Here is a 26,152-nt window from a genome sequence, read left to right as displayed (position 1 = left end):
TTACAGATGATGTAATGTAGTCTAAAAGCTTGATAGTAGCCTCTACACAGGCTCTCTTTATCATATCGTTCAATAAGATAAAATACTGTATTATTCGTTCAATGAGATAAAATACGGTATTAATTGGAGGAATAAAGAAAGAAATAGACGTAGAGTTAGGAAAAAGGAGAGCTCTGAGGAGAGCCTGTATCGGGAAGTCGCTGAGGGTAGAAGGGTGAAAATGAGCGTGGGCATACTGAGCTAGAGATGTTGGACTGCCCACGCAGAGGTCTACGACTAATAAAACTTTGCCTGCAGCAAGCTGGACATGGACTTGGAACTGGAAGTTTGCAAGCACTATAGCTAGCTATACCTTAGGCTTAGCTAGATGATCTACTAGTCTAGAGATTGTGTGTTTAGATTCTATCACTATTACCTTTTCTTGTGTCTTTCTACATGCTATAGTAGAATAGCTTAGTCATCATTATCATATAGCAGGTAGCTACTGCCACCAGAGCTGGCCACGCTGGTTCTCTGATCTGACTTGCTGGGTTGTCTCAGTGCAGTACAGTACAGTCTTACTCTGAATGCGTGGGAGAATACCTTACGTCACGATTGTGGGCTACATATCGCCCACGTTCATAAAAATCCTTGCGGATCACGCGATTTCCCAGACCAGGCCTTACTTTTCTTAAACGAGCATGCGTCAGATATCAATGCGCGATAGCACGCCGCGCTCCCGTGTATAAAAGGGGGCTGGGCAGTCCGGAAGGAAGTGATTACAATTTCAAATTGTGCCGCAAGACTTGCACACACAGCTAGCTACTATCCACAGAGATATTATCTTTGCTAGCGCTTACTATGGCTGCAAAAACCATAAAAGTAAGACCAATACAAACAATATGAAGCTATACACAGTTTTGTTCCAGGTTAGAGTTGAATACGACGATATTCCTCCTCAAGTGTTCATCTCAGAATTGAACAAATTCATTCGTGATCACCAGCCAACAAGAGGGTTTAGGGCAGAGATCGTTTGGGAGAGGGTGGTTAGACCAGAGAATGAAATTGATCTGGAAGAAAGGCAAGGTAAGTGACCATATCACAATACGTGTACAACTTAGCCAATTATTATCGCTTTCTTTCAGCAGATGTGAGTGTGCGTGATCTTCCTCGTGGTTACGAGACACTACAACATAATGTGCCCGTCCACAGAGGGCTCAACCACTGTCCACACTGTTTCTGTGCCCCGTGCGTCATTCAACAGCCTCCAACGTTTTTGAAGGGATCATGTGACCCACATCCAGCCAATGCAGAGAAGCGACACAGGCTCTACAAGCTGTTTTGGAGGTGTCTGAACACGCTTGGGGTGTGGCAGGACGAGGAGTACTTGAGAGCGAAGGAGCTGCGCACTGCAAGGGATGACAGGAGAGACATCATGCCACGCTGTGTAATTGAAGTAAGAAAAAAAAAATTCATGGCATTAAATTACTCAAGTGTATACATGTACTGTACATGCAGGAAATTCGAAGACGCTATCCTACAGATGACGGACATTATAGGGATTACATGAGTACATTTGACGCCAGTATTGAATACGACACTACAGACGATAATATAGAAGATTAATTTTAGTACAAACAGACTCATTATTAATTGTATGTAAAATTAATGATAAACATAGGATGACGTATGACTGGCTAAAAGGGGGTTAGCGAAACAAAAGTACATTATACCAACATACTCACACAATCAGACGTCTGGTCCCACACAGCCAGGATCATCATCCTCGTAATCACTGTCTGAATCAGGTACAATCTCCCCATCTTCTAAAGTATCAGAATCATCGCCATCATCGCCATCATCTTCATCAAGAAAACTACAACAATAACAATAAGTATTGTACTGATCACTAGATACGTTGACTTACTCCAAGCTTGTCATGTTCTTTGTAACGTAGGTGGTCCACAGTACATAAGCAAACTCATACGTTTTCTTGACGAGAGCTTTCATGGCAGTTCTGCGGTCAGGTCGCCGAAGGTCTTTCAACTTGCGCTCGCTTGTGTGCTCTCGTCCCACGTTCTCATTCTGAATATAATTATTAATATCAAATTGTCAGGGAAGTAGTAACCTTACCCAGTCCAACACAGCCAAGTTCATTCTCATAGAGAAAACCCTGGTAGAGTAGTGGATCCTCTTTGAGATGTAGCAGAGAAGCTGGTGGTTGAAACTTTCCACCCAATACATATCACGACACTATATACAGCACACAGTCTAAGTAGGTTATAGTCATACTCAACGAACATACCCTACAGAAGGACTCTGGGAAGCGATAGATGTAGGTGTCCTTCAATTGTTTCTCCAGCTGCTGGACAGTAGCCGGGTCAGTCAGCAGATCCTTGCCAGGAGCGTAGTGAGGGAGATGACAAGTCGATGAAGGGTGGCATTCAAGGTGGTTGTCCTAAAAATTACTAGTGTAATAATAATTATTATTGCATTACTTTACCTGATAGTGCATAGCGATATTTTCTATCAGACTACGAAGCTTCTGGCCATCACCATCACAATTCTTCATAGCCCAGTATAGATGCACCTTTATACTCTTTCCTAAAGAACACTGAAAACACACCATTACACATAAGTATAGGAAACGTACGCTTGTCAACCAGCTCAGGAAACCATGTCAGTCCCTTGTCTCTAACTCGACCCTGAGTAACCTTCTGGAGACACTTTGACAAATTCTTGGTCCCTGAATAAAACAGTTCTGAACAGTGTACTTTATTATTACTAATACTTACCATGCCATGTATCAAAGGAGTTCTTCAGTCCCAGATCAGAGGTCACGTAACGAGACACTTGATGCTGCATATCATGCGCCACTTCTACAACATTCAGACCTGAATTACAATACTGATTAGCATAGTACATACACAAAAAGGTGCCATACCACGAGCAATTGCCTGTGGCACAGCAATCTTAGTGCACTGCAATTCTCGTGTCTGAGCAACACCGTGGTCTGTTCGAGACACTGTAGATATCCCAACTATCTTCTTGGTGCTAGGAAGAAAGTAGGTAAACAGATATATACAATTTTAATAATCGTATGTACCTTCCAGCGAGACAAGGCACAGTAGTGTGGTAGGCATTAGCAGTGGAGTCATGCCTGGCGTCAGTAATGACCCACTAACAAGACAAAAACATACTTTTACTAAAATCGTATTCCTTCTTACCTCTCCATTCTCGGCATAAGCTGGCAGGGCCTTCACTTCATCCACTGCAGCATTCATGCTCTCCTCTGCCATCCTGCCCACTATATCAGAGTATCCACTGGCGTAGTACACTGCATACAGTGCAATCAGTAATTTCAACAAAATTTTTCTTCGCACCTTTCTTCATGTACCCATGTCCAACATGGCCGATTCCCGCAAACTTAGAGAGTTTGATGTACTGGACTGGCAGCACACCGGCACAGGTGAGACTGTGAACCATTCTAAATACACATGTAAATGATTTTATGTTTGGTATAATGTGAGAAACTTACTTTTGGTTCAAGAAGTAACGCGCTCCAAACACTCTGGAGCTGGACCACGTTCTCTCAGCGACATGGCATCTGCGGCACGAGAACTTTAGCCTCAGGACATGGCCCTTCTATTATAGAAGATAATATTTGTATATATAATTATAGCTACACGTACCTGAACAAGTGATCCTACTGTCCAAGGGTTGACAGATAAGCCACACGAACAAGATGTCTTCAACCCCTCCAACAAATCAGCCAGACACGTCCTCTCAGTGAGGAATGCAGCTTCATCATCTGGTCTAATATTACCAGTATAGATGCCTGTATTTACAAATAGTAGCTATATTAAAGACAAAGGCCTGTGCCCACTAGCAGCCAGTGTATACTATTTACATCTACTTGCTACAAACAGTAACTTACCACTGTCTTTGTTGAATGACTGTCTTGCAGGAACTACACTAGGACTACCCGCGTAAGGCGCGGGAATCAGCTGCTCAACCAGGTCAAACATGGCTGACATCAAACCAGCGTTGTCCAGGGTTGGCTGTCCAGCAGGAGAAAGCACAGAGCGTATATGCTCAGCCCTTGTCTTGAATGCAGCCTTAGCTGCTTCATTGTCAAAATTGACAACTAGAGAATGTCTGAAACGATTTCTTTGACTTGCCATAGCGCAAACTACTCGTACACGTGTCTGGTTGCTGGCTTAGATCTAAATATAGTCTAAGTACCTCCCAGAGCACTATATATAGCTTCACAGAGCTCTATATATAGCTCCCAGAGTAAGCGTACATTTCCACCATTTTTTATAATTATATGCGTCCATTTTCTGGACTGCCCAGCCCCCTTTTATACTGCGCATGCTCGTTTAACTGTACGCCCATTTCTTTCTTTGCTGCCTCACTATGTCTTTCTTATGTTTATGGATGAACAGTGACAACAGCAAGAAAAAGTAAGGCCTGGGAACGAGGCTAGCTAAATAGGTATAGGCATAGATGTAGGAGAGAGGGATTGGAAACGGAAGTGGGCCTCGGAAAACATCCGCGCCTCGCTTTCTTGTCTTCTTTTCTTGCCTCAAATGAGGAAAACTCATTGTAAGCGGTGAAAGAAGAGGGAAAGAGACACAATCAACAGTGCATTGGTACATGGTAATAGTAAGGAGAATGTGCAGAGCTATAGTGGTATTGGATACTTGTTTCACAGTAGATATAAAATCATCAGAGGATGCTTAGTTCCCTGAAATTGTGAATGTATTTGTGACTGTCAGAGGCTTCTCTTTTGCTGCCAACTTAAAATTAAATGAAAAAGAAAACCATCAAGAAGTCCACTAGTTTGAGGCAATAACCATGATCATTCACACGACAAGATACATAATACACCATGTAACTTTCTTAATTGTTTTCACTTTTGATGAATCAGTTGTACGAAGTTTCTATATATACTAGGCTGGTGAGCGTGTATACATTTCAATTTCCAATTCATTAAGTATAATTACATACACTTGGAGACAGCAAAACACTCCACAGCACTGCCAGTTGCTTTCTAAGTGTAAAACGAGTGGGATCAAACCGAACAACATTAACAAAAACTTACACGATAAAAATGATTATTACAGCTATAATTATGATTAGTTTAGCACTCTAATCAGACAGTCTTAGATGGAGAGAAGCTGGTGAGGCATACAAGAGTGTATATATAGCCGGAACAGCCAATAACATTTACGAGGGCGGTGACGTGTAGGGGTGTAGAGAGGAGGGGTATTCTTCGGTATTCTTCTGTCTTCTTTTCTTCAGCGTACTCAGTAAGTTTTGGCTTGCGAGGTATTGCTATATAAAATATAGATGAAACAGCATTTGTAGTAGTTAAATACAGGCCCTTCACCACAATCTACTACCGGGCCAATAACAATTGTGAGGTAAAAATAGGTGACTACACATTCATGCACACAAAAGCTATACATCCACCTGATCCAAAACTAATGCTCTTGGGGTGATCACCAATCATAAGGGAATGTATGCCTAAAATTAAAATTTCTGTAACGCTTAGCATATTCCCAAAAAAGGGATCTTTAGTGGTGCTCTTTAATTCAACTTTTTTCTAGCACTAAATTCTACCAGCTGATGTATGACTAATTTTCTTTGGCTTGGGGTGATACCACATGATTTACCAACAAGCATATTGAAGTATATGACCTAAACATTAATCATTTCAGAGAAAAAGGGATAAATGTGTACAATACAAGATTAAACTTACCTAAATTCAATGAAGAAGATAGTTGCAACGGTAAATAGAGCTTGAATAATGGTTATTCACTATCTATATAAAGCACAGTTGCACTGGATACTGGAAAACTTGACAGAATACTAGCATAAAATCCAAGATTTGCAATAATCTCAGTTACCCGCGAGGTTACTGGGGAATAAATTAGCCCTCATTAAGCGAGGCAAGGATGTTTATCGAGGTCATATGTGAAGTACATTGAAATCTACTTCCGTTTCCAATCCCTCTCTCCTACATCTATGGTATAGGTAAGCCAACTACTAGCCTCGATTCCCGGCCGCTTGAACAAGGCGTTCAAGCGGCCGGGAATCGAGGCTAGCCAACTACCTACTTCGAAAGCTAAATAGGTATAGGTAAGCCAACTACCTACTTCGAAAGAAAGCTAAATAGGTAAGCCAACTATCTACTTCTAACGTCAACTGCAAGTAGCTCTCAGAGCCACCGTAAAATAGCCAATTGCAAGTGCTCCAAGATGGATGTACCAAAGAACATCTCAGACTATAACCGATCTATTGACTATGTCTATGACGGGTGTCAAGAAAGTTTATTGCCATATGAAGTTTTTCCCAAGTTTACATTGGCACAGATAGTGCTGTTCTCTCTGGAACTTCTATTCAGTACAATCGGACTGGTTTTAAACATTGCTTTCATCTGTCGAAAGAAGACACATTTCCTCGTGAGATTATTTGTCTACTTGTCTGTGACTACAACATTGCTGGTAGGATTAGCAATAGGCTTAGTGATGAGGTCGAGTATACATCGACCTGACAGTTGTGAGCATAGTAGTGGAATATATAATCAGCAGGGATTTGGATATGCAATATGGATTTCTTCTGTTCTAAGCTTTACAGCTTACTCTATTCTGCTATGGAAACTATGTGCTCAAATGTGCAGCTGCTGTATGAGAAGACAGCCGTGTTGTGTAAATCGTACACCCAAACAACAAGTGATACTGGAAGTGGTATTCCTGCTTATAATAATTGTACTGCCTATACCTTTTTTTATAGTAAGTGGTGGTGAAGCTGCGATTTATATGGTCACTCCAGCAGCAATGCTCTTAGGTTTGATTGGTTATGTAATTCTACTTGTTTGGTTTTGTGTTCAAAGGAAACTAATAGCAAAAAGAAGATGTGTCAAGGAACTAGTGATGTGGTTTATGTACTTCATAGTTACTATATTAAGCATTGCTTATTTTGTCTTGTCTATGGTCGAACTATCGGAAGATACCAGCATTGGCCTGATCATATTATTAGTCACTATATCAGCTCTTTACCCCTACTGTGTGCTTGGGTACCTGTTGTACAGTTTCCGAACTAAACGTGTTCAACATGCTGACAACCGAATACAAGTAGATGAGACGAATCTAGTCAATGCTCATCCATTGACATGGTTCAGCCAAACTACCACGGATGCAGCCGTATGAATAGTCTCACATGAGAAGAACTGAGCTACTTTATGCATGCTCAGAACTATTACTATTTAGATGTATTATTGAAAGTCAAGATGTGAATATGTAATCTATGTAAAATTATGGTTTCAATGTTATTTTTGTAAAATTGATTGTACACAAATAAACAACTTTATAAAACACAGTGATGATTGTTAACAGTACATCATTCTATCTTCCAGGAGCGTTGGTCTTAATAAAGTTATAAGCAGCCTGTAGGGGGGAGGGGGGGCACTAGTCACTGAGGGGGTGGGAGAAGCTGACCACTCACCTCATATGTGATGAGGGTGTAGTCATCTTCTGTTGCTGTGTTGGCAAAGTCAGTCAAAAAGTGCAAAAAACTTCTCTAATTTGGAACAATGTGTGTGTGTGTGTGTGTGTGTGTGTGTGTGTGTGTGTGTGTGTGTGTGTGTGTGTGTGTGTGTGTGTGTGTTTTGAGGTTTCAAAATAAAATTATAAGAAAATAATAAATAACTTTTGGGTGGAATTGTGTCCACTGCTCATATTACTAGCTCAAACGGGATGCTCGCTTAATTTAATTTTAAATCATATTGACATCTGATGCTAATTAAGTGTATTTACGACAAGGATTTACCAGAAACAAAAAACAAAAAAATTAGACAGCACAAAACCATACAGATATAGAAAAAGCAAACAGATGCTCGGCCTTGAGAGCCGAGAATGATGGGTTAAAGAGTCTTTAACGGTGCACCAACCCTCCCCATTCATCTGTTGCAATTGCATTCAAAACTAAATAATGATTGTAAGCTATTCATTTGGGGCCATGCTGATTGTAAGCTATATTCACATTGGAAGTAATGCTGACATAAAGTATAGAACTTATCTTAGACTTGATATTGGCTGCTGTAATACTTCAACTTAGCTTGCATGGCTATGTACTTGTGTAAACTAAATCTGACCTTGAGGGAGGCTTATCTTATAAGGCTGTATTGTCTGGGCCAGGTGGTTTTGTGGTGATAGTATCTGATAATGGGGATGGGTCTATGTGGTTCTTCTAGGTGGCAAGCACAAAACAATTATTAACCTCTAAATAGAGATGGTAGTGTGTGTGTGTGTGTGTGTGTGTGTGTGTGTGTGTGTGTGTGTGTGTGAGGAGTAGTGGCTTTACTAGGTGGCAAGCACAAAACAATTATTAACCTCTAATTTTGGTTCTTAGAATTAGCACAAGGCATTAGTCAAAATAAATAGAGATGGTAGTGTGTGTGTGTGTGTGTGTGTGTGTGTGTGTGTGTGTGTGTGTGTGTGTGTGTGTGTGTGTGTGTGTGTGTGTGTGTGTGTGTGTGTGTGTGTGTGTGTGTGTGTGTGTGTGTGTGTGTGTGTGTGTGTGTGTGTGTGTGTGTGTGTGTGTGTGTGTGTGTGTGTGTGTGTGTGTGTGTGTGTGTGTGTGTGTGTGTGTGTGTGTGTGTGTGTGTGTGTGTGTGTGTGTGTGTGTGTGTGTGTGTGTGTGTGTGTGTGTGTGTGTGTGTGTGTGTGTGTGTGTGTGTGTGTGTGTGTGTGTGTGTGTGTGTGTGTGTGTGTGTGTGTGTGTGTGTGTGTGTGTGTGTGTGTGTGTGTGTGTGTGTGTGTGTGTGTGTGTGTGTGTGTGTGTGTGTGTGTGTGTGTGTGTGTGTGTGTGTGTGTGTGTGTGTGTGTGTGTGTGTGTGTGTGTGTGTGTGTGTGTGTGTGTGTGTGTGTGTGTGTGTGTGTGTGTAGTATAACTGCATGTATTCTATATTGTGTGCATGCAGGAATGAAATCGTAAAAATGAATCTCATGAAAACCACATGCGCATGCGAGTAATTACAAAATCTATGAATAACGTATTTGACAACTTTAGCAGAAAGCAGAATGTAGAATGTAAAATTGATTGTACACAAACACACACACAATTCAAGTAAAACACAGTGAGGTCAATAACGCTAGGTTATCTATAGTGGTACAACATCATTAGGAGCGTCACTGAGAGGGTGGGAGATTAGATTATTAATTTGGGAGAAGCTGACCACTCACCTCATATGAGACAAGGGTGTAGTCATCTTCTGCTGTTGTGTTGGCAAAGTCTGCAAATAACTTCCTAAATTTGGAACACTGTATGTGGGTGGGTGCATGGGGAAGTAGTCTAACTGCAAGTGTTCTATCATGCATATAATTATTGTGTGCAGGAATGCAAAAACAGGTATTATAGACACATGGAGTTCACAGCCTTCATAGCCAATTAAGTGCTCCAGGATGGATGTACCAAATAATATCTCAGACTACAACCGATCTAGTGAGTGTCAGGAACGCTTATTGCAAGCTTTTCCTGAGTTGATATTGGCACAGAAAGTGCTGTTCTCTCTAGAACTTCTATTCAGTATTATCGGACTGTTTGTAAGCATTGTTTTCGTCTGTCGAAAGAAGACCAATTTCTTCACGAGATTATTTGTCTACTTGTCTGTGGCTACAATATTGCTGGTAGGATTAGGCTTGGTGACGAGTATACCTGAAACTTGTGATTATTTTATTGGAATACATGTTTTTGGATTAGCATATATAATATGGATTGCTACTGTTCTAAGCTTTACAGCTTACTTCACCTTGCTATGGAAACTATGTGCTCAAACGTGCAGCTGCTGTAAGAGAAGACAGCCGTGTTGTGTAAATCGTACACCCAAACAACAGGTAATACTGGAAGTGGTGTTCCTGCTCTTAATAATTGTTGTGCCTATACCGTTTGTTATAGTAAGTGGTAGTATAGGTGTGGTCTATATGGTCACTCCAGCAGCAATGCTCTTAGGTTTGATCGGTTATCTAATTCTACTTGTTTGGTTTTGTGTTCGAAGGAAACTAATAGCAAAAAGAAGATGTGTCAAGGAACTAGTGATGTGGTTTATGTACTTCATAGTTACTATATTAAGCATTGCTTATTTTGCCTTATCTACGGTCATGCTGACACAACCATATAGGAAAGAGATCAGAATTGGCCTGATCATAGTAGTCACTTTATCAGCTCTTTACCCCTACTGTGTGCTTGGGTACCTGTTGTACAGTTTCCGAACTAAACGTGTTCAACATGTAAACAACCAAATACAAGTAGATGGTACGAATCTAGTAACTGTTCATCCATTGACATGGTTCAGCCAGACTACCACGGATGCAGGTGTATGAACAGTCCCACATGAGAAGAACTGAGCTATTTTATGCATGCTCAGAACTAATAATTACTGCTATTAACACAAGTTAGAGTCTAGTTTATTTGTTGTTGTGTACATGTATACGTGTCTGTATGTATTCATGGTTGCAGGACAAGTATGAAAATCCACTCTGCATAATTCGTAGATCAGTTTAATACTTTGCATCTCAGACAGAGACATAAAGCTAGTGTCTAATTTTAGATTACCATGACTGAGGATTAGCCCAATTGCTATTTAGATGTATTATTGAAAGTCAAGATGTGAATATGCATATTATTAATTAATTGATTGCACACAAATAAACAACTTTATAAAACACAGTGATGATTGTAAACAGTACATCATTCTATCTTCCAGGAGCGTTGGTCTTAATAAAGTTATAAGCAGCCTGTAGGGGGGAGGGGCACTATAGTCACTGAGGGGGTGGGAGAAGCTGACCACTCACCTCATAAGTGACGAGGGTGTAGTCATCTTTTGCTGTTGTGTTGGAAAAAAGTGCAAATAGCTTCCTAAATTTGGAACACTGTGTGTGGGTGGGAAAGTAACTGCATGCTATATTATAAGTGCTGCCTATATGCACAATGGAGTTTATGATCTGATTATATTGAATCCATACAAACTGTCGTAAACAACATCGAACTACCGTATAGCGGGTATATTTCGAGGGTATAAATTTTCGTGGATGTGCCTTTAGAAAGGTTTTCGCGGATTTAATTTTCGTGGAATAGCGCCTTTTTTGCAGCATGCATGCATGAAATATTAAATTCACGGTTATAAATGTTCGCGGTTCATGCCTAATCCGCGAAAACCACGAACATTTATACCCTCGAAATATACCCTCTATACAGTAATTGATGAACACAGAATAGAACACTTGCACGGTTCTAAAAATCTTGCTTTTTGCATCAGTTTGGGTTTGAAATCATGCTGAGGCTAATGAACACCGGAATGAATTTGGTGCTTTATTATATACGTAAAATAAAATCATAAACTGGTTAATTTCTAGCTCTTCAAGTGATTGCATAATTTTAATCTATAGTTTACTGTTGTTAATAATACTATTGAGGTGTACATGTGCATGATGTTGCTGAATGCATGGCATGAAATGATCCCAAAAAATCACCACAGTATAGAATCCTATAAGAGTGCATGATACTATGTATTGCTATAGTAGCCTTGATCCCAGGCCTATCCGTCTCCAATTGAACGGAGGCGACCTAGCGTTCAATTGGAGACGGATCGGCCTGGGATCGAGGCTACTGCTCTAGAAGAGTATACATGTAGTGAGTCTACATAGATATCAAGTGCATGTGTAAAATAGAGCACAATACTTAATTATTATGTCATTATGGTTCCACTGTACATGAAGGTATGCTCTTAGTGCACTATACTATCAGGAGTGCATGCATGAATATTATAATAATAATGGTTAGCATAAAGGGTTGTACCCAACAAGAAAAAACCTGACATCATAATTAGAGAGAGCTCATAGAGAAATTATAAAACCACTTCTTTTTTAAAGTTATAAACAGCCTGTAGGGGAGGGGCACTAGTCACTGAGGGGGTGGGAGAAGCTGACCACTCACCTCATATGTGACGAGGGTGTAGTCATCCTCCGCTGCTGTGTTGGTAAAGTCAGTCAAAAAGTGCAAATAACTTCTCTAATTTGGAACAATGTATGATTGTGTGTAGTTTAACTGCATACAATATTATAGTGCTGCCTACACAATGGCATGGTCGTATAAGTGACATCACAGTACAATAAAATTGATGAACACAGCATAAATAGAACATTTGCACGAATCTTGTTTTTTGAATCACTTTGGGTAATGTATAGTACTGGAATGAATTTGGTGCTTTTTTATGTTCAAAATCAGTATCTGATTAAACTCTCAGACTCCAGCACTGACATAATGATAGAATACCGCATAGCGTGTAATTTTCGTGGGGCAAAATATTGGTAGTTTTCGTGGTTGGAGATCTGACCACGAATATTTTACCCACGAATGAAGCGACCTTGCCTAACTTTACCTGCAGTGCAAGCTCCAACCATGAAACGAAATGTCTCAATATTGTTGAAACACGAATATTTTGTCCCCCGAAAATTACCCGCTATACGGTAACTTGTAATAATTTGTGGAATTCCCTTTGTACCATAATTATATGTATTACATGAATAGGTGAGTTTGCCAATCTAGACGTCTATATCGTATAGTGGGTAATTTTCGGGGGACAAAATATTCGTGGTTCAACAATATTGAGACACTTTGTGGGTAATATTTTCGTGGTTGGAGCTTGCACTTGCAAGTAAAGGTAGGCATGCTAGGTCGCTTCATTCGTGGGTAATGATATTCATGGTCAGACCTTTAACCACGAATATTTTGACCTCTATACGAATGATTAGGGGAATTTTAAGCAAGATCTAATCAATATAAAACAATCTTTACAGCTATTAGCATGCACATGCAAAATAGCCAGCCAAGTGGTACATGAGCTCCAAGATGCATTCAAGCTTACCAAATGATAATGTGGGCTACTACTACGACCTAGTCAACATTTCCTACGAGTGTCGAGATTTTTTAATGCAATTGGGAGCTTTTCCTGAGTTGATATTGGCACAGAAAGTGTTGTCCTCTCTGGAACTTCTCCTCAGTATCATCGGACTAGTTTTGAGCATCGTGTTTGTTTGTAGAAAAAAGACAAATTTCCATGCGAGATTGTTTGTCTATTTGTCTGTGGCTACAACATTGCTGGTAGGATTAGGCCTGGTGATGAGTATACCTGAAACTTGTGATTATGTACATGTACTGAAATTAATCAATTCGGGATTAGGCTATATAGCATGGATTGCTAACGTTCTAATCTTTACAGCTTACTCCACCTTGCTATGGAAACTATGTGCTCAAACGTGCAGCTGCTGTATGAGAAGACAGCCGTGCTGTGTAAACCGTACACCCAAACAACAAGTGATACTGGAAGTGGTGCTAGTGATTGTAGCATTTGTGCTGCCTATACCGTTTGTCATAGTATACCTATTAATTTTTTCAGGTCCGATATTTGTGGTCTTTCCTGCAGCCACGCTCTTAACTTTGATTGGTCATGTAATTCTACTTGTTTGGTTTTGTGTTCGAAGGAGACTAGTTGCAAGAAGGAGATATGCAATACTGTTTGTTAAAGAACTGGTGATGTGGTCCATGTACTTTATAGTTAACATATTACACATTGCGTATGTTGCCTTACATGCATACGTATTATTACAAAATTATAGGAAAGAGATCAGAATCGGCCTGATCATAGTAACAACTATATTAGCTCTTTACCCCTACTGTGTGCTTGGGTACCTGTTGTACAGTTTCCGAACTAAACGTGTTCAAAATGTGAACAACCAAATACAAGTAGATGAGACGAATCTATACTAACTGCTCATCCATTGACATGGTTCAGCCTGACTACCACGGATGCAGGTGTATGAACAGTCTCACAAGAGAAGAACTGAGCTATTTTATGTATTCTCAGAACTAATGATTACTGCTAATTAGATGTATTATACTGTATTTGAAAGTCAAGATGTCAATATGCTTATTAATTAATTTATGTAAAATTGATTGCACACACACATACACAAATAAACAACTTTATAAAACACAGTGATGATTGTTAACAGTACATCATTCTATCTTCCAGGAGCGTTGGTCTTAATAAAGTTATAAGCAGCCTGTAGGGGGGAGGGGCACTAGTCACTGAGGGGGTGGGAGAAACTGACCACTCACCTCATATGTGACGAGGGTGTAGTCATCTTCTGCTGTTGTGTTGGCAAAGTCAGTCAAAAAGTGCAAATAGCTTCCTAAATTTGGAACACTGTGTGTGTGTGAGCGTGTGTGTGTGTGTGTGTGTGTGTGTGTGTGTGCGTGCGTGTGTGTTTGTGCGTGTGTGTTTGTGCGTGTGTGGTGTACTGGGGAAATGCATCAGTACACAGTAACTATAGGCTGGCTGCTATCATATACAGTTCACACAATTCAGATGTATTTATGGCCGTGCCGTAAGCTACAGTACATAAAAAATCTTGCCGTCAGCATAAGTACATGCATGCATGTCAAGTAAACATGAACTAACGTCTGAGAATTTTTTAATGGAGTCTTTTATGCATACTCAGAAAATCTCAGAGTTGCATTACCATGGATGTAAGATTTCCATACAAGTCCACTGAATTCTCGTACAGTATGATCTAACATGGTATTAGTATGGTTCCAGTAATGGGGGAATATCTTTACCCACAAGCATATGCAACTGCCATAATTGACCAAATAATTTCCGGGGTCATTCTCACACATAATGGACTACTATACAATGTAGCTATCACATGTATGAACTCACTTTGCTCTGGTCAGAATGAACACAATGGCAGGTAACAGAAAGTCTCCACTCAACAGTTCAATCTGTAAAGATGCAATAACAGCTCAATACACACAACATGAATACAATGCATTCCGTACTGCTCAAGTGTTGATTTACATGGGACCAGTATACACGTGCAACCTTGTGCAATGCTGTACGTACGTTACATGATACCAAAACGGCTGAGTTTCAGGGGAAAAGCGCAGAGGCTATGGTGTGTGCTTTTGTTAACTAGTCATCACAAAATCAGGATCTATAAACACATAATTTGAAAGGTCATTCCGAAACCTACAGAATACATCAACAATAATAGAACATTAATTTAATTATGGGACTCTCAACGTATATATCATAAGGGACAAGTGTATGTACACTTACACTGTTTAGTTGCTGAAAGGCCTTCTTGAAATGCTCCAGAAACTCACCAGGAGTGAACAGAGTACTGTAGAATAAGAGGAATTATAAACAGTTTATATTTTATTATGCCTCGGTGTGCATGCGCAAGCGAGGTATACGGTAGTGTGTTTGTGTGTGTGTGTGTGTGTGTGTGTGTGTGTGTATAGACTGCTACAGCTGCTCAAGGATGAATCAAGTGCAAGTAAGAGTTTCTATAGGCTTCTAGTCATGTTTTCTTGGATTTTAATTCGTGGATTTGCAAAATAATGCTTCGTTCTCTTATGCCTAGTTTTGCTTACTTGGAATGCCATTGCAGCCTTTTCAGAAGAGCACGTAGCCAAACTTGTTTACCGAGTGTTACTACTCTACTTAGTAGTTAGCTCTGCACTAGAACGCTAGCTATTGGTAGCTGCAAGAGTGAGAAGAGAGATGCAAGGCTCTGCATGGCAGCCATTACTGATTTTAGACTTGAACTTTTGGCATCGATCGTTTTAACAGCAATCATGGTCGATCATTACCCACTCTTTGAGTTTGCATGCAGTAAAATATTGCGCTATTAGTAGCTTTATGTTATGTAGCTTTGGCATCTCCACCGAGGCATCAGCACCTGTGGTGCTTTCATTAGAAACTGTAGTATTTAACTTACTTGATCACTCGAAGTGTGTTGGATGATTCGTCCATAATCTGTGGCAAACATAACCTGATTACCACAGGCAGCGTGCACAGAGAAACTGTGTGTTTATATTGCATACCTTGAGAGCGTCACTGTCGGCTTTTTGTCCAGTCAGCTTAGTACAGAGATGGCTGTGTAGGAGGGGGGGGGGGGGGGTAGAGTAAAGCAAGAGTTTATATAAGGATCAATCTCTGCACATGTTACAGCTAACGTTATAGCTATATCTGCCGCCATAATACTACACGTACAGTATAATCTCACACACAATATACACACATACACGCCCCCATGCACACTACACACACATTTACACCCCCGTTCACACTACCACCTCACACAATGTACACACCACACACACCTGGGGAACTTGATGAATCGAGTCAGCCTATCTACGTCCATATCTTGCAGGAACTTGAGTCCTCTCAGATAGCGGAGGTCCTCTTCCTCGTGATGGAGGACATAAAGATTGATTAGAGTTGGGAATAGACGTATGAACACTAGCGGGTGGAGAATGCCGTAGCCTGCACGGAAGAAACAAAGAAGCGAGAATGGATTCAAAAATGGGGAAAGAGTGGGAGATATAGAAGCTGGCTCACCTGATTCTATATCCAGATAATCGTCAGGGTCAGTCCGTCCCTCCACTCGACACAGTCCAATGTTTGAGATATTAGAATCACCTCCACTCATGAATGGGAATAGAATCCTGCAGAAGTGGGAGGCAATAAAAGAGGTAACTAAAGAATCCACACAAAATAATTTCGCCAAAATAGCTACAGTAGTTATACAGGCGTAGGTCATTATTAATTAAACTCAAGCCAATGTGTCCTGTTACTGTACGTACATGCAGTAGATGTGTTAATGAATTTCGTTAAATCAATCCTATACCTCACGATACTGTGTATCTTCTTAATGATTGAGTGAGTCTCGGCAATGGCGTGGGAGAGGAGGTACTTGTTGGCCCCCAGACCTCCGTACGACTCCAGGTAGACTGTCTCCAGCCTCGTCATGAGTATACCCAGCGGGTGACTGGAGGTGTTGAAGGCCTGGCATATATAGGAGAGAATAATTAATAGAGATTGAAGCAAGGCTTTTGGTCAAATTTATAAAACCAGTCAGAGATTCTTAGTCTAAAAATTATGGTAGAGAGCTTAAGGAATTCATGTCTTAGCTTAGCGCTCTACCTTATGCACACTCAGGGACAGCGATCGCCATTAAACTAGCCATAAAGTATTGATCTAAAACACATCATAATGAGTTCCTTACGCTTACGGAATTTATGTCTTATATAGTTTAGTAATTGTACGCTCTACATAAACATGAGTTATGCGCACTCAAGGACAGCGATCGCCATTATTAGGCAAATCAAATATCAAATAATTAGCACTAAAACATCTTATCGTAACTTGGTTCTACCTTATCCACATAAGATCGTATGGTGTTTGTCAGATCAAAAGATTCTCGAATAGTGTCCTCCATATCAGATCTCCGTCTAGTCACCCCCTGACTCCTGCTCCCCTGTTCCTCTTGACCCCCCTCACTGGGGGGGCTTTCGCTACTATCGGCGTGGGGGGCATACGGCACACGAGACAAACGATACGCATGCCCAGACGGATACGAACAACACAGCGAAGAATCCTCAATATTGATTGGACGACTAATTGATGGGCGTACTTCCTCGACTGTAGTCTCCTTGGAAACGGGGAAAATCCCCGATGTAGAAGTCGTACCAAATGATTTCGCAGCATCTTGTAATCCAGTTAGTCCAGGTTTCAAAGTTCGTGCTCTCGCTCGCTCTAGAGGTATCAAACCCACCGGCACTTTAACTGTTTTGCCCTGCAATCCGGTGAGGGAGTTGGACCGTTTTCCACGAGGGGATACTTGCGGGGGAGAGTCCTCCCCTCTTTTACGGTTGAACGACTCGGTGGCTAGTCGGCTCCAAGCAGAGTACACGTCGTTGGCAGCATCACCAGTAAACCCGAGGGCCGTCTCACACTCTCTAAACAGGGGCTCCCACTTGCGACTAGCCGAGACTGTACTGTTACCTATCCTGCCATCAAGCTTGGCTATCCTAGAGAGGTGGAGAGAATTAAAAATATAAATACAAGGTTTTGCAACCTTCTAACTGCTACTGCATATAATTATATCCAATACGGTTATACTTGCAAATCAATATTCAAGCTTGGTTATCCCAGAGGTGAGAGAGTATAAAGAGATGAAGTCCAAAGCTGCTGGTGCTGCATACCGTATAGCGGGTAATTTTCGGGGGTAAAAAATTGGAGAACGGTAGTTTTGTGAGTAAAAATTTCGTTTAGTCTCGTTGCCTGCACTGCATTCCTACGTTCCGATAAGCCATGCCTACGTTAACATTTTGTGGAGGTCAGCTTGCCCACGAAAATAACGAATTTTTTACCCCACAAAAATCACCTGCTATACGGTTGTAAGGACTGTGTGGATCAGTTAATATAATATTGCATGATCTAGCAGTTAAGCAACAAACAAGAATTGCTCATACTATACAACCTTCTAACTGCTGGAGCAGCTGTACATAGCTAATACGAACTTCCAAATTAAGGTCATATTTCAATATTACTAATACGGTTATTTAACTGAAATATTTATTCAATTTTACAGCCCTCCCTCCACTTACTGTAACTCATCGTATGCTTCCCCGTCAATCCCCTCCTCTCCTTTGTCCGCTAGAACTGCTCTCATTATCTCAATCCTCCCCTTCCAGTTGCCACCAAATACACCATCAACTGTCGTCCCATTGGTCAGCGTCAGCACACCCTGTACAATAGTTGTAAGATAATTATTATAGGCAGTGGAAATCAGCTAAGTATAGACCTGGGTAACCGGCACTAGAGTTATCTGAAACCCTGCTGAAATTGGAAATTGGCATTTTAAAGAGCTCCTCAAAAAATCATTGAAATTGGACTGCTAGAATTATTTTGCTACACTGTACACAGGTTGGGTTATCCCAAGCAATTTTGTGCATATATAATTTATACAGGTATAGGGAGGGATAGCGCCATTAGTAAATATCAACAATAACACATAGAGCTACTCAACAAGCACATGACACCGCCACAATGCCACTCTCAAGCTGTGAATATCGTTAGTACCATCTGCACATGTTATAGAGGTCGTATGAATACACTACACAGAAGCCCTTAAGGTCATTAATATACAGACACATGTGCAAGCTAGCTAGCTAGCTAGCCAGTACTGAAGTTATAGCTCACTCTTATATAATTATAGCTATCAAGATGTTTGATGAGACTACATTCAACTACAGTGTCTACAGGACAACAGTTACCGTAGTGCCCTTAGTGGCTCTGTCTCTGAGTCTAGTTGGAACCATGGTGACAGCATACGCTATTGTCTTAATGTGCTGGCCATTCAGGAAAATGCTCGACTCTTGTGCTCACAAGAAAGGAGTAAGAAAGTTCTTAGCACAAGTTGAAACTGAAGGTGGGAAGCTGCCGTGTTGGACGTGTATTTTCGGTGGACTAAAGTTGATTTACGGTAAAGAAATTGATGAATTAGAAGCAAAAGGAAAGCCGACTATATACTCGATATGTGGTAGACACGTGCGACCATGGTTACTGGCGTTGCTGTTTCTAGTGGTCATGTTCGTATGCACTTGCACTTTAATTGCCTTCTGGAACGCATTTTTAGTCGACGAATCGATGGCCTGCAATCCGAACATGGACTGTTTCGCAATAAACTCCACCACTTGGAAGGCAAAAACAGAAAATCCGCTGATCAACTGTACTGATTACGAGAACGACTACACTATACATTGCTACAAGTTCGTATTCAACTACGCCGGTGCCCTTGGCAACGCAGGGGGCGTGCTTGTGCTAGCATCTGTTATAATGAACGTGCAAGCTGGGCTCTGGGTGGGTGCTAGTTCACAAGAGGGTAAGGTCGGTTGGTGGTGTGGCGTCATCGCAGTAACTACACTCAACATAATATGCAGTATCGGACTTCTGGCTACACCGATATTAGTCTTCTCTGTGCCACTGTTAAGAGACACGGTTGTGAACACGAACAGATCCCAAATACAGTTTTTTACGTACTGGTCAACTTTCATGTGTGCTTTTCTTTTCTCTGGACCAATTTTGATGGTATTTTCGAAACGACTCAAAAACGAGACTACAATTTTCGGTGAAGAGCAGTACGTGAGTACAGTTAATAGTCGAGGGAGTGTTTTAGGAGAGGAAACGGGAGGAGATATGGAATGGAAACATTTGAATCCGAATTCGGCACATCGTAGCTACTCCCAAGTATAATTCAGAAACTCTAATTTTGTGTTTTTGTGTATCGTGAATTGTGATTAAAACCACCTTACTGTGATAATACGTGCAACCATTACCTTGCTTATAATTATTGTAACCATCTCAATTAAAGCAACAATGCAGCTATACACGTGTATAAAGCGTGTGTACAGTAGTAGCTGGAGCATGTAAAGTGACATACAATACATAAACCCTTTGAACCCTTATGAGATGACACACTAATAGAAGCTGTGTGTATAGTGTGCTAAGATTACCAAAGTTTATTATTCTGCAGGCATTACCAGGCTATTGTAAGCAACCACTTACAAATGTACAGTACATGTACTAGCTTGTAGTAAATATCAACGCGGTTTACCACATGCATGCAGATGGCACCATATATACGGGAGCTCCAGTCCATTGTTGCTATGGCCTAATCCAGCAGGTGTCTGATTGTACACCACAATAAAGCACCACTGGATAATCATGACATACATGTACCCAGCTAGCTGCGTATATGTATATGGTTGCTAAATGAAAATCACTCCATATCTAACTTATAAATCTTCACCTTTCCACAAAGTTTGAGCTCAGATCCCAACCTTCCCATGAATGATTTCCCATCAGGATCAATCAACAAGCCATCATGGCCACTCTACACAGTGTGTGTGTGTGTGTGTGTGTGTGTGTGTGTGTGTGTGTGTGTGGGCGTATGTGTGTGTGCGGGCGTGTGTGGCTTTCATTAATGGGAGGGTGACAGTTCGGAAACACGATAATGATGTTATTAGTATATCTCAATGGTACTTACTGCGATGACTCCATTTGTAAAGACAGCTTCGCAGTATGTACCGATAGAGTTGACCACCACTCCGGGACCACTCTGATTATCATCTGCCCACATGCCCAGGTAGCGCTCGTGTCTGTATGTGTGGTGGTGTGGGCAGATGGACAGTGTGTGTGGGTGTGGGAATGGGGAGGATTAAACATGTGTATGTGTGTGTGGAGGGGTGTGGGTGTGGATATAATTTGAGGGCCAAGAATTAGAGTCTACACATTAAACAACTTCTAATCTTAATCTCACTTCATCTTGTCTTCGTACACTCCATAACCCTGCCTCTTGTCATTCTCCCAACTGCCGATATAGAAGGAGTTTTTGCGTGACATTTGTTCCATCTTGCCGAACCCTGACCTCTCTCCTTGACTCCAGTGACCCGAGTAGATGTCGCTATTAGAGTACCTAAGGGGTTAATGTAAAGGGTTAATAAAACACAAGAATCCAAGTCAAAATGTGTACAACAGACAGTGTGTGTGTGTGTGTGTGTGTGTGTGTGTGTGTGTGTGTGTGTGTGTGTGTGTGTGTGTGTGTGTGTGTGTGTGTGTGTGTGTGTGTGAGTGTGTGTGTGTGTGTGTGTGCGTGTGTGTGGACATATGTGGGCGTATGTGTGTGTGGTGAAAACATAGTAGCACTATCAATGGGCTACTAAATACATCTTTTAGCTTTAAAACTAAGGCAAGTTATGAACCATCAATTTTAGCTCTGAAAACATAACCCACATACATGTATGCTTTTTCCTCCAGAAAATGGACAATTTAGGGCCGAAAGCACACGCATGCACGCACGCACGCACACAAACTGACTCACTTCATTTCTCCATGTCCGTCCGTCAGCCCTCCTCTGAAATCTCCAATGTACTTCTTTCGGTTGTCTCTCTCTGAGAACCACGTGAGCTCCCCCTGACCATGGAACCTGCCCTCTCTAAAGCTACCCTTATAGAGAATACCAGTGCTCTCCTGGGAGAACTCTCCACTGTGTGGTGTGGGTGGGTGTGAGTGTGGTGTGGGTGGGGATGTGAGTGTGTGAGGCTAGAGTACACCCACAAACACACACAATGCACATGTTAAGTACATTGCTACTATAATTATAGTACGTTATAGTAACTATACCTGCCATGTGGCTTGGCGGTTCTCCATTGACCTTTGAACCTTCCGTCCTTGTACTCGGCCAGACTTCGATATATGTACTCTGCGTATTCACGAGTCTTGAGTAGTTCCAACTTGCTGTCCAAGCTCAGATCACTAACAGAGAGAGAGATGAAGTGTATGCATACTATACAATCAGTCTGTTTGGGTACTTGTCACACAGAAGCAAAAAGCAAGTGAATTAAAGTGAAACTAGAAAGCCACACTAAAACTAACGAACAATAGTTGTGTTTATAGGAAATAGTTTGAGTTCATATTGTGCCATACGGTGTATAATTAGAAACAGAAGCAAACATAGTACTCATTAAAGAAGCTACACTTCAGCAGGCAGCCATTATAATAACTGTTTAAACACTAGGAAACAGCTATATTGTAGACGTGTATAGTGATGCAGGGATCTATCCAATGGGGTGGGAGCTAGGGGGGGGGGTAGGAGCAACTGTGTATAATTATGTATTCGGAGTATTACTCAACTGACCCTCTTCCACTGATGAACTGAGTGTAGTTGAGTGATATTCCAATAGCATCAGCAATGGAGGACACCCACTTGGACTGTGTCAGAGAGAGGAAGAGTGTATTAAGATGATGTCATCGTCACTATAGTGTTGAACACGCACACACGATCACATGCACCACCTTTGGCTGAGCCAGCACACAATGACTTGATGATCAATTCGCAAAAATAAAATGTCAATTTTATGCTGATTAATTGGCTCATTCGCAAAGGTTTCTGCATCCAATAATATTCTGGTAGTCATCATGAAGTTATGTGTGTTTTAATGTTATTCATATGTATTCCCCACAATTAGTTCAAACCCTGCTACCTTATAAAAGCTGTATAATTGAGAGTATCAAGGTGACTGATTACATCACCTCCAGTTGCTGGAAATAAATTTTTGGAAGGCCAACCAATGGGAAGGCCTATTAATCATAAAAAGTACAGAGCATTTTTATGCACATGCAAAAGCTTTGAATGATGGGAGTCATTGAAACTCGTTGCGTTACTTGGTTTTTTATTCAATGTATCTCCATAATCACTTGGAACTTCAGTGCCTTTGGGATTCTAAATCCTGTAGACACCTCCTACAGTGTCTAACTATTACATAACAGAGAGCCCTCACTTTGTGAGCCAGTTCTTTACATATCAGTTCTACAGTAGCCTCAGGGGTTAGAAGTCGGAATGATGTCCTGTATAGGAATGGAGATATTGGAATGGTATACCAGCTAGCTATAGGGATATAACATATCTCACATGTTTTGAATGCTATGGAACATGCCCTCGGCAGGGATCATGTGTTCTAGCCAGGTCACACTCAGTGGGTACTCCGTGAGTGACGTGCCCTGTGTGTGTGTGTGGGTGTGGGTGTGTGTGTGGGTGTGGAGGATTGATCTAAACTCTAAACCGTACATAAATTGTTGAAATTGGATACACAATGTAGCTGAATAGATCTTTCAGCAGCCATTATTTCCTCTCACCTGCAGTACACAAAAGGCGTCGGTGAAAAGATAAAACTTTGGAGCTGTTTTTATGGCAGCCAGTCTGCCTTGCTGAGCCAACATCACTGGTACCTCATCGCTGGATATAACCAACCTACGATCTTCAAACCAGAGCAGTGACTGTGCATGGGAAGGAGATGGGGGGAAGTGTTTGAGAGGGATTATTGATGATTATACCCAAACACGTACATTAAACAAAAAACAGGACAACCAAAACTTGTATGAAGACACTATCGATTTCAACAAACGTTGGTTTGACCGTTTAAATACCGTAAAAATGCTGTACGCAAATAATTATAACAACCAGATGCTAGCAAACCAAGGCATGGCAATGTGATACCATATTACTAGAACATTTTGCTGGTGAAAAACCTACAAATGAGCCAAATCAGCAGAGAAAAATTGACTTTGAGCGTTGTTCAAAGATCGTGTGTCTTTAGGTTTTGCGCATCTTTATTTATTTTTGTGAATTGATCAACCCTCGCAACGTTTGCATAATAATTGTGTTTGATGCTTGCAACTATTCTCTAGTCATACGGTGATTAACCACCATCACACAACTCAGAACAAGTACAGTACACTGAGATTTGGCAACTATCTGCGACTAACTAGCACTCCTCACAATGACGTTCCTATAGCAACAGTACTAAGAGCCAAATGGAGCGATAGATACTATATAGGTGGACCCATTAACAATCTGAAAGATGAATGAAAAAATTAACAGAACAACTTGTACATTTTGGCACTCATTTTCACAGCTATACGAGTGGGTGGTTTAACGGGAGAGCATGTTCAATTCCTCTTATGGTAGTACAGACCAACTTGTACATATTGAACCGCACCAGAATTTTGGTATTTATTTTTAAATGAGCTATATGACGTACTACATGCAAGGTTATTTTCGTATATTGTATGGTGGAATTGTTCATGATTTTCGTAGAGCATCATACGAAAATTAAAATTGCAAAATTACTTTACCGCAATAGCTTCAACATCACTATCCTGAGAGCTGTATGATAGAATACGAATTACTTAATTAGGTCATGGTTCATATGAAAATATGCATAAACGAAAATTACCCGCTATAACGGTAGCTATATAAACACGCATAATTATGCCATGCATGATAATTCTATCCAATTAGCAACTATAACTATTGGCTGTTAATGGTGCTCTCACACTTGATGTGCTATGTCCTAAATTGTATACATCACTTCGCAAACAACCCATCAGATTAGGGGTACAGTTAATCACATGCTAGGGGACAGAACAGTAAGTGGCCTTATACAGTTGACTACACGCAGTGCTTGTGTGTGCGTGTGTGTGTGTGTGTGTATGTGTGCGTGTGGGTGAGTGGGTGTGTGTGTGCGTGTGGGTGGGTGGATGTGTGCGTGCGTGCGTGTGTCCATTACGTCTGGATATTGTAATTATCCCAAATAAACATCCCCTGTTCACAATACAGACAAACTCAACACAATACTGGTAGAGTATCCTAAGATTCGGTACATGCACTCCTAATAATGACAACCCTTACAGCTCCCTAGACAATAACACCAAAGACACATGCACTATTATAATGTACCACGCGTATATTATTCTATTGACATTCCAACCCTCCAGTCCCACGAGAGTGAAAGTAAACAAGTGAGCAGATGTGAGCATAAGATAGATATTGTTCATATACAACAATGCTTTATCTGTTACTTCATCTTCATCTATTGCTGTCCTATGGAATGCTTATACCCTGTGAAACACTGAATGTTTTAATGTGATAACATTCACAAAGCCAGTGCTATATTAAATACATTATCAGAAAGAGTACTAATTCAGAGCATTTTTAATGCAATGTACCCCCAGTAATGTTATAGCTAGACCATATTAAGCTGAGAGTGGGTTCAACATTAACGTGTGTTAGTTAAACAGCTTCAGCATTCAGTTCGGCCGGCCCGAGCGTAGATATATACATATATGGGCTGTAGTACATTTGGCTCTACAGTGACCTCTTCCAGATAAAACTATAGTCATGAGATTACAACATTCTAGCTGACCTGAAGAGCATTCAGGCATTACTATATTAAACAGCCAGTATTACACACCTTTATCCTGGGAGTAAGGGATGACCAGAACACTTCCATTTCTGCATCTCTCTTGCCTGCCATGATGCTTGCTCTTTATAGAGTAGCACTGTCTACACTGCACACTCCAATGAGCAAGAAAGTAAACAAAGTAATAAATAAATAAATGTTTAGTTATAATTCTAATTTTTGTCGTCCACGTGGAGTGCACCACGCCCCCTACCGTATTAATATTTTGCTAGTAAAAATTTTGCGAATGAGCGATAGTTTGCGATCAAGTACAGTAGAACCTCGATTATCCGGACACCTTGGTTCCAGAAGCAGGCCGGATAAGTGAATACACCGGATAATCAAATAGATAAACCACGCCTTGATCCACCTACTTTATTGATAAACAGCAGTGCCACATGGTTGTCTGCGCATGCGCAGAAGATAAGTAGGCATATCTCCATGGTAACAGCTG

The 26,152-nt window shown here is 41.0% G+C and overlaps 3 protein-coding genes and 2 long non-coding RNA genes across 6 annotated transcripts; 2 read left to right on the top strand and 3 right to left on the bottom strand.

Annotated features, from left to right (window-relative positions):
* Positions 1-742: 742 nt before the first annotated feature.
* Positions 743-4,247, bottom strand: LOC135336986 (uncharacterized). Of its 2 annotated transcripts, none has more exons than XM_064532883.1 (15): positions 3,917-4,247; positions 3,672-3,817; positions 3,518-3,624; positions 3,363-3,466; positions 3,207-3,316; positions 3,086-3,159; positions 2,924-3,033; positions 2,775-2,873; positions 2,633-2,725; positions 2,483-2,583; positions 2,285-2,437; positions 2,113-2,232; positions 1,907-2,064; positions 1,725-1,855; positions 743-1,422 (listed from the first exon to the last, which is right to left on the bottom strand). In XM_064532883.1, exons 1-14 carry the CDS (start codon positions 4,161-4,163, stop codon positions 1,729-1,731), a joined length of 1,749 nt encoding a protein of 582 aa, XP_064388953.1. In that variant the 5' UTR covers positions 4,164-4,247; the 3' UTR covers positions 743-1,422; positions 1,725-1,728. The 2 variants fall into 2 exon arrangements, with proteins under 2 accessions (XP_064388953.1, XP_064388952.1); XM_064532882.1 differs by having other exon boundaries at positions 743-1,388; positions 3,917-4,245.
* LOC135336987 (uncharacterized) lies at positions 1,295-4,210 on the top strand. The gene is made up of 2 exons (XR_010394990.1): positions 1,295-1,435; positions 1,498-4,210. It is a non-coding gene; the product is annotated as an uncharacterized LOC135336987 (long non-coding RNA).
* Positions 4,248-4,957: 710 nt separating the features above from the next.
* On the bottom strand, positions 4,958-6,014 carry LOC135336985 (uncharacterized). Its single transcript, XR_010394989.1, has 2 exons — positions 5,747-6,014; positions 4,958-5,319 (listed from the first exon to the last, which is right to left on the bottom strand). It is a non-coding gene; the product is annotated as an uncharacterized LOC135336985 (long non-coding RNA).
* Positions 6,015-13,947: 7,933 nt separating this feature from the next.
* On the bottom strand, positions 13,948-25,899 carry LOC135336980 (alsin-like). Its single transcript, XM_064532873.1, has 21 exons — positions 25,711-25,899; positions 23,594-23,734; positions 23,370-23,458; positions 23,239-23,305; positions 22,596-22,669; positions 22,082-22,213; positions 21,780-21,944; positions 21,219-21,374; positions 20,946-21,057; positions 20,709-20,792; positions 18,505-18,644; positions 17,271-17,925; positions 16,743-16,900; positions 16,454-16,560; positions 16,216-16,378; positions 15,937-15,988; positions 15,831-15,868; positions 15,167-15,230; positions 14,768-14,829; positions 14,164-14,251; positions 13,948-14,108 (listed from the first exon to the last, which is right to left on the bottom strand). The coding sequence occupies exons 1-21, from the start codon at positions 25,771-25,773 to the stop codon at positions 14,067-14,069; spliced, it is 2,652 nt and encodes an 883-aa protein (XP_064388943.1). The 5' UTR covers positions 25,774-25,899; the 3' UTR covers positions 13,948-14,066.
* Positions 19,030-20,234, top strand: LOC135336983 (uncharacterized). Its single transcript, XM_064532878.1, has one exon. The coding sequence runs from the start codon at positions 19,124-19,126 to the stop codon at positions 20,150-20,152; it is 1,029 nt and encodes a 342-aa protein (XP_064388948.1). The 5' UTR covers positions 19,030-19,123; the 3' UTR covers positions 20,153-20,234.
* Positions 25,900-26,152: the final 253 nt, after the last annotated feature.

The sequence above is a fragment of the Halichondria panicea genome, chromosome 6 (assembly GCF_963675165.1).
Source record: "Halichondria panicea chromosome 6, odHalPani1.1, whole genome shotgun sequence".
NCBI classification, from domain to species: Eukaryota; Metazoa; Porifera; class Demospongiae; order Suberitida; family Halichondriidae; genus Halichondria; species Halichondria panicea.
The sequence above is the reverse complement of the archived record's forward strand: the minus strand, read 5'-3'. Positions and strand labels throughout refer to the sequence as shown.

Excerpts from the sequence above, each read along its gene's own strand:
- LOC135336983 (XM_064532878.1), top strand. The coding sequence starts at position 19,124 with ATGTTTGATGAGACTACATTCAACTACAGTGTCTACAGGACAACAGTT.
- LOC135336980 (XM_064532873.1), bottom strand. The coding sequence starts at position 25,773 with ATGGCAGGCAAGAGAGATGCAGAAATGGAAGTGTTCTGGTCATCCCTT. Across the intron at positions 22,214-22,595 it reads CAGTTCATCAGTGGAAGAGG|TGATCTGAGCTTGGACAGCA; the intron begins GTCAGTTGAGTA and ends TCTCTCTGTTAG. Across the intron at positions 16,901-17,270 it reads TACGATCTTATGTGGATAAG|GCCTTCAACACCTCCAGTCA; the intron begins GTAGAACCAAGT and ends TATATATGCCAG.
- LOC135336986 (XM_064532883.1), bottom strand. The coding sequence starts at position 4,163 with ATGGCAAGTCAAAGAAATCGTTTCAGACATTCTCTAGTTGTCAATTTT. Across the intron at positions 3,317-3,362 it reads ACATGGGTACATGAAGAAAG|TGTACTACGCCAGTGGATAC; the intron begins GTGCGAAGAAAA and ends CACTGTATGCAG. Across the intron at positions 2,874-2,923 it reads GCCACAGGCAATTGCTCGTG|GTCTGAATGTTGTAGAAGTG; the intron begins GTATGGCACCTT and ends ATTGTAATTCAG.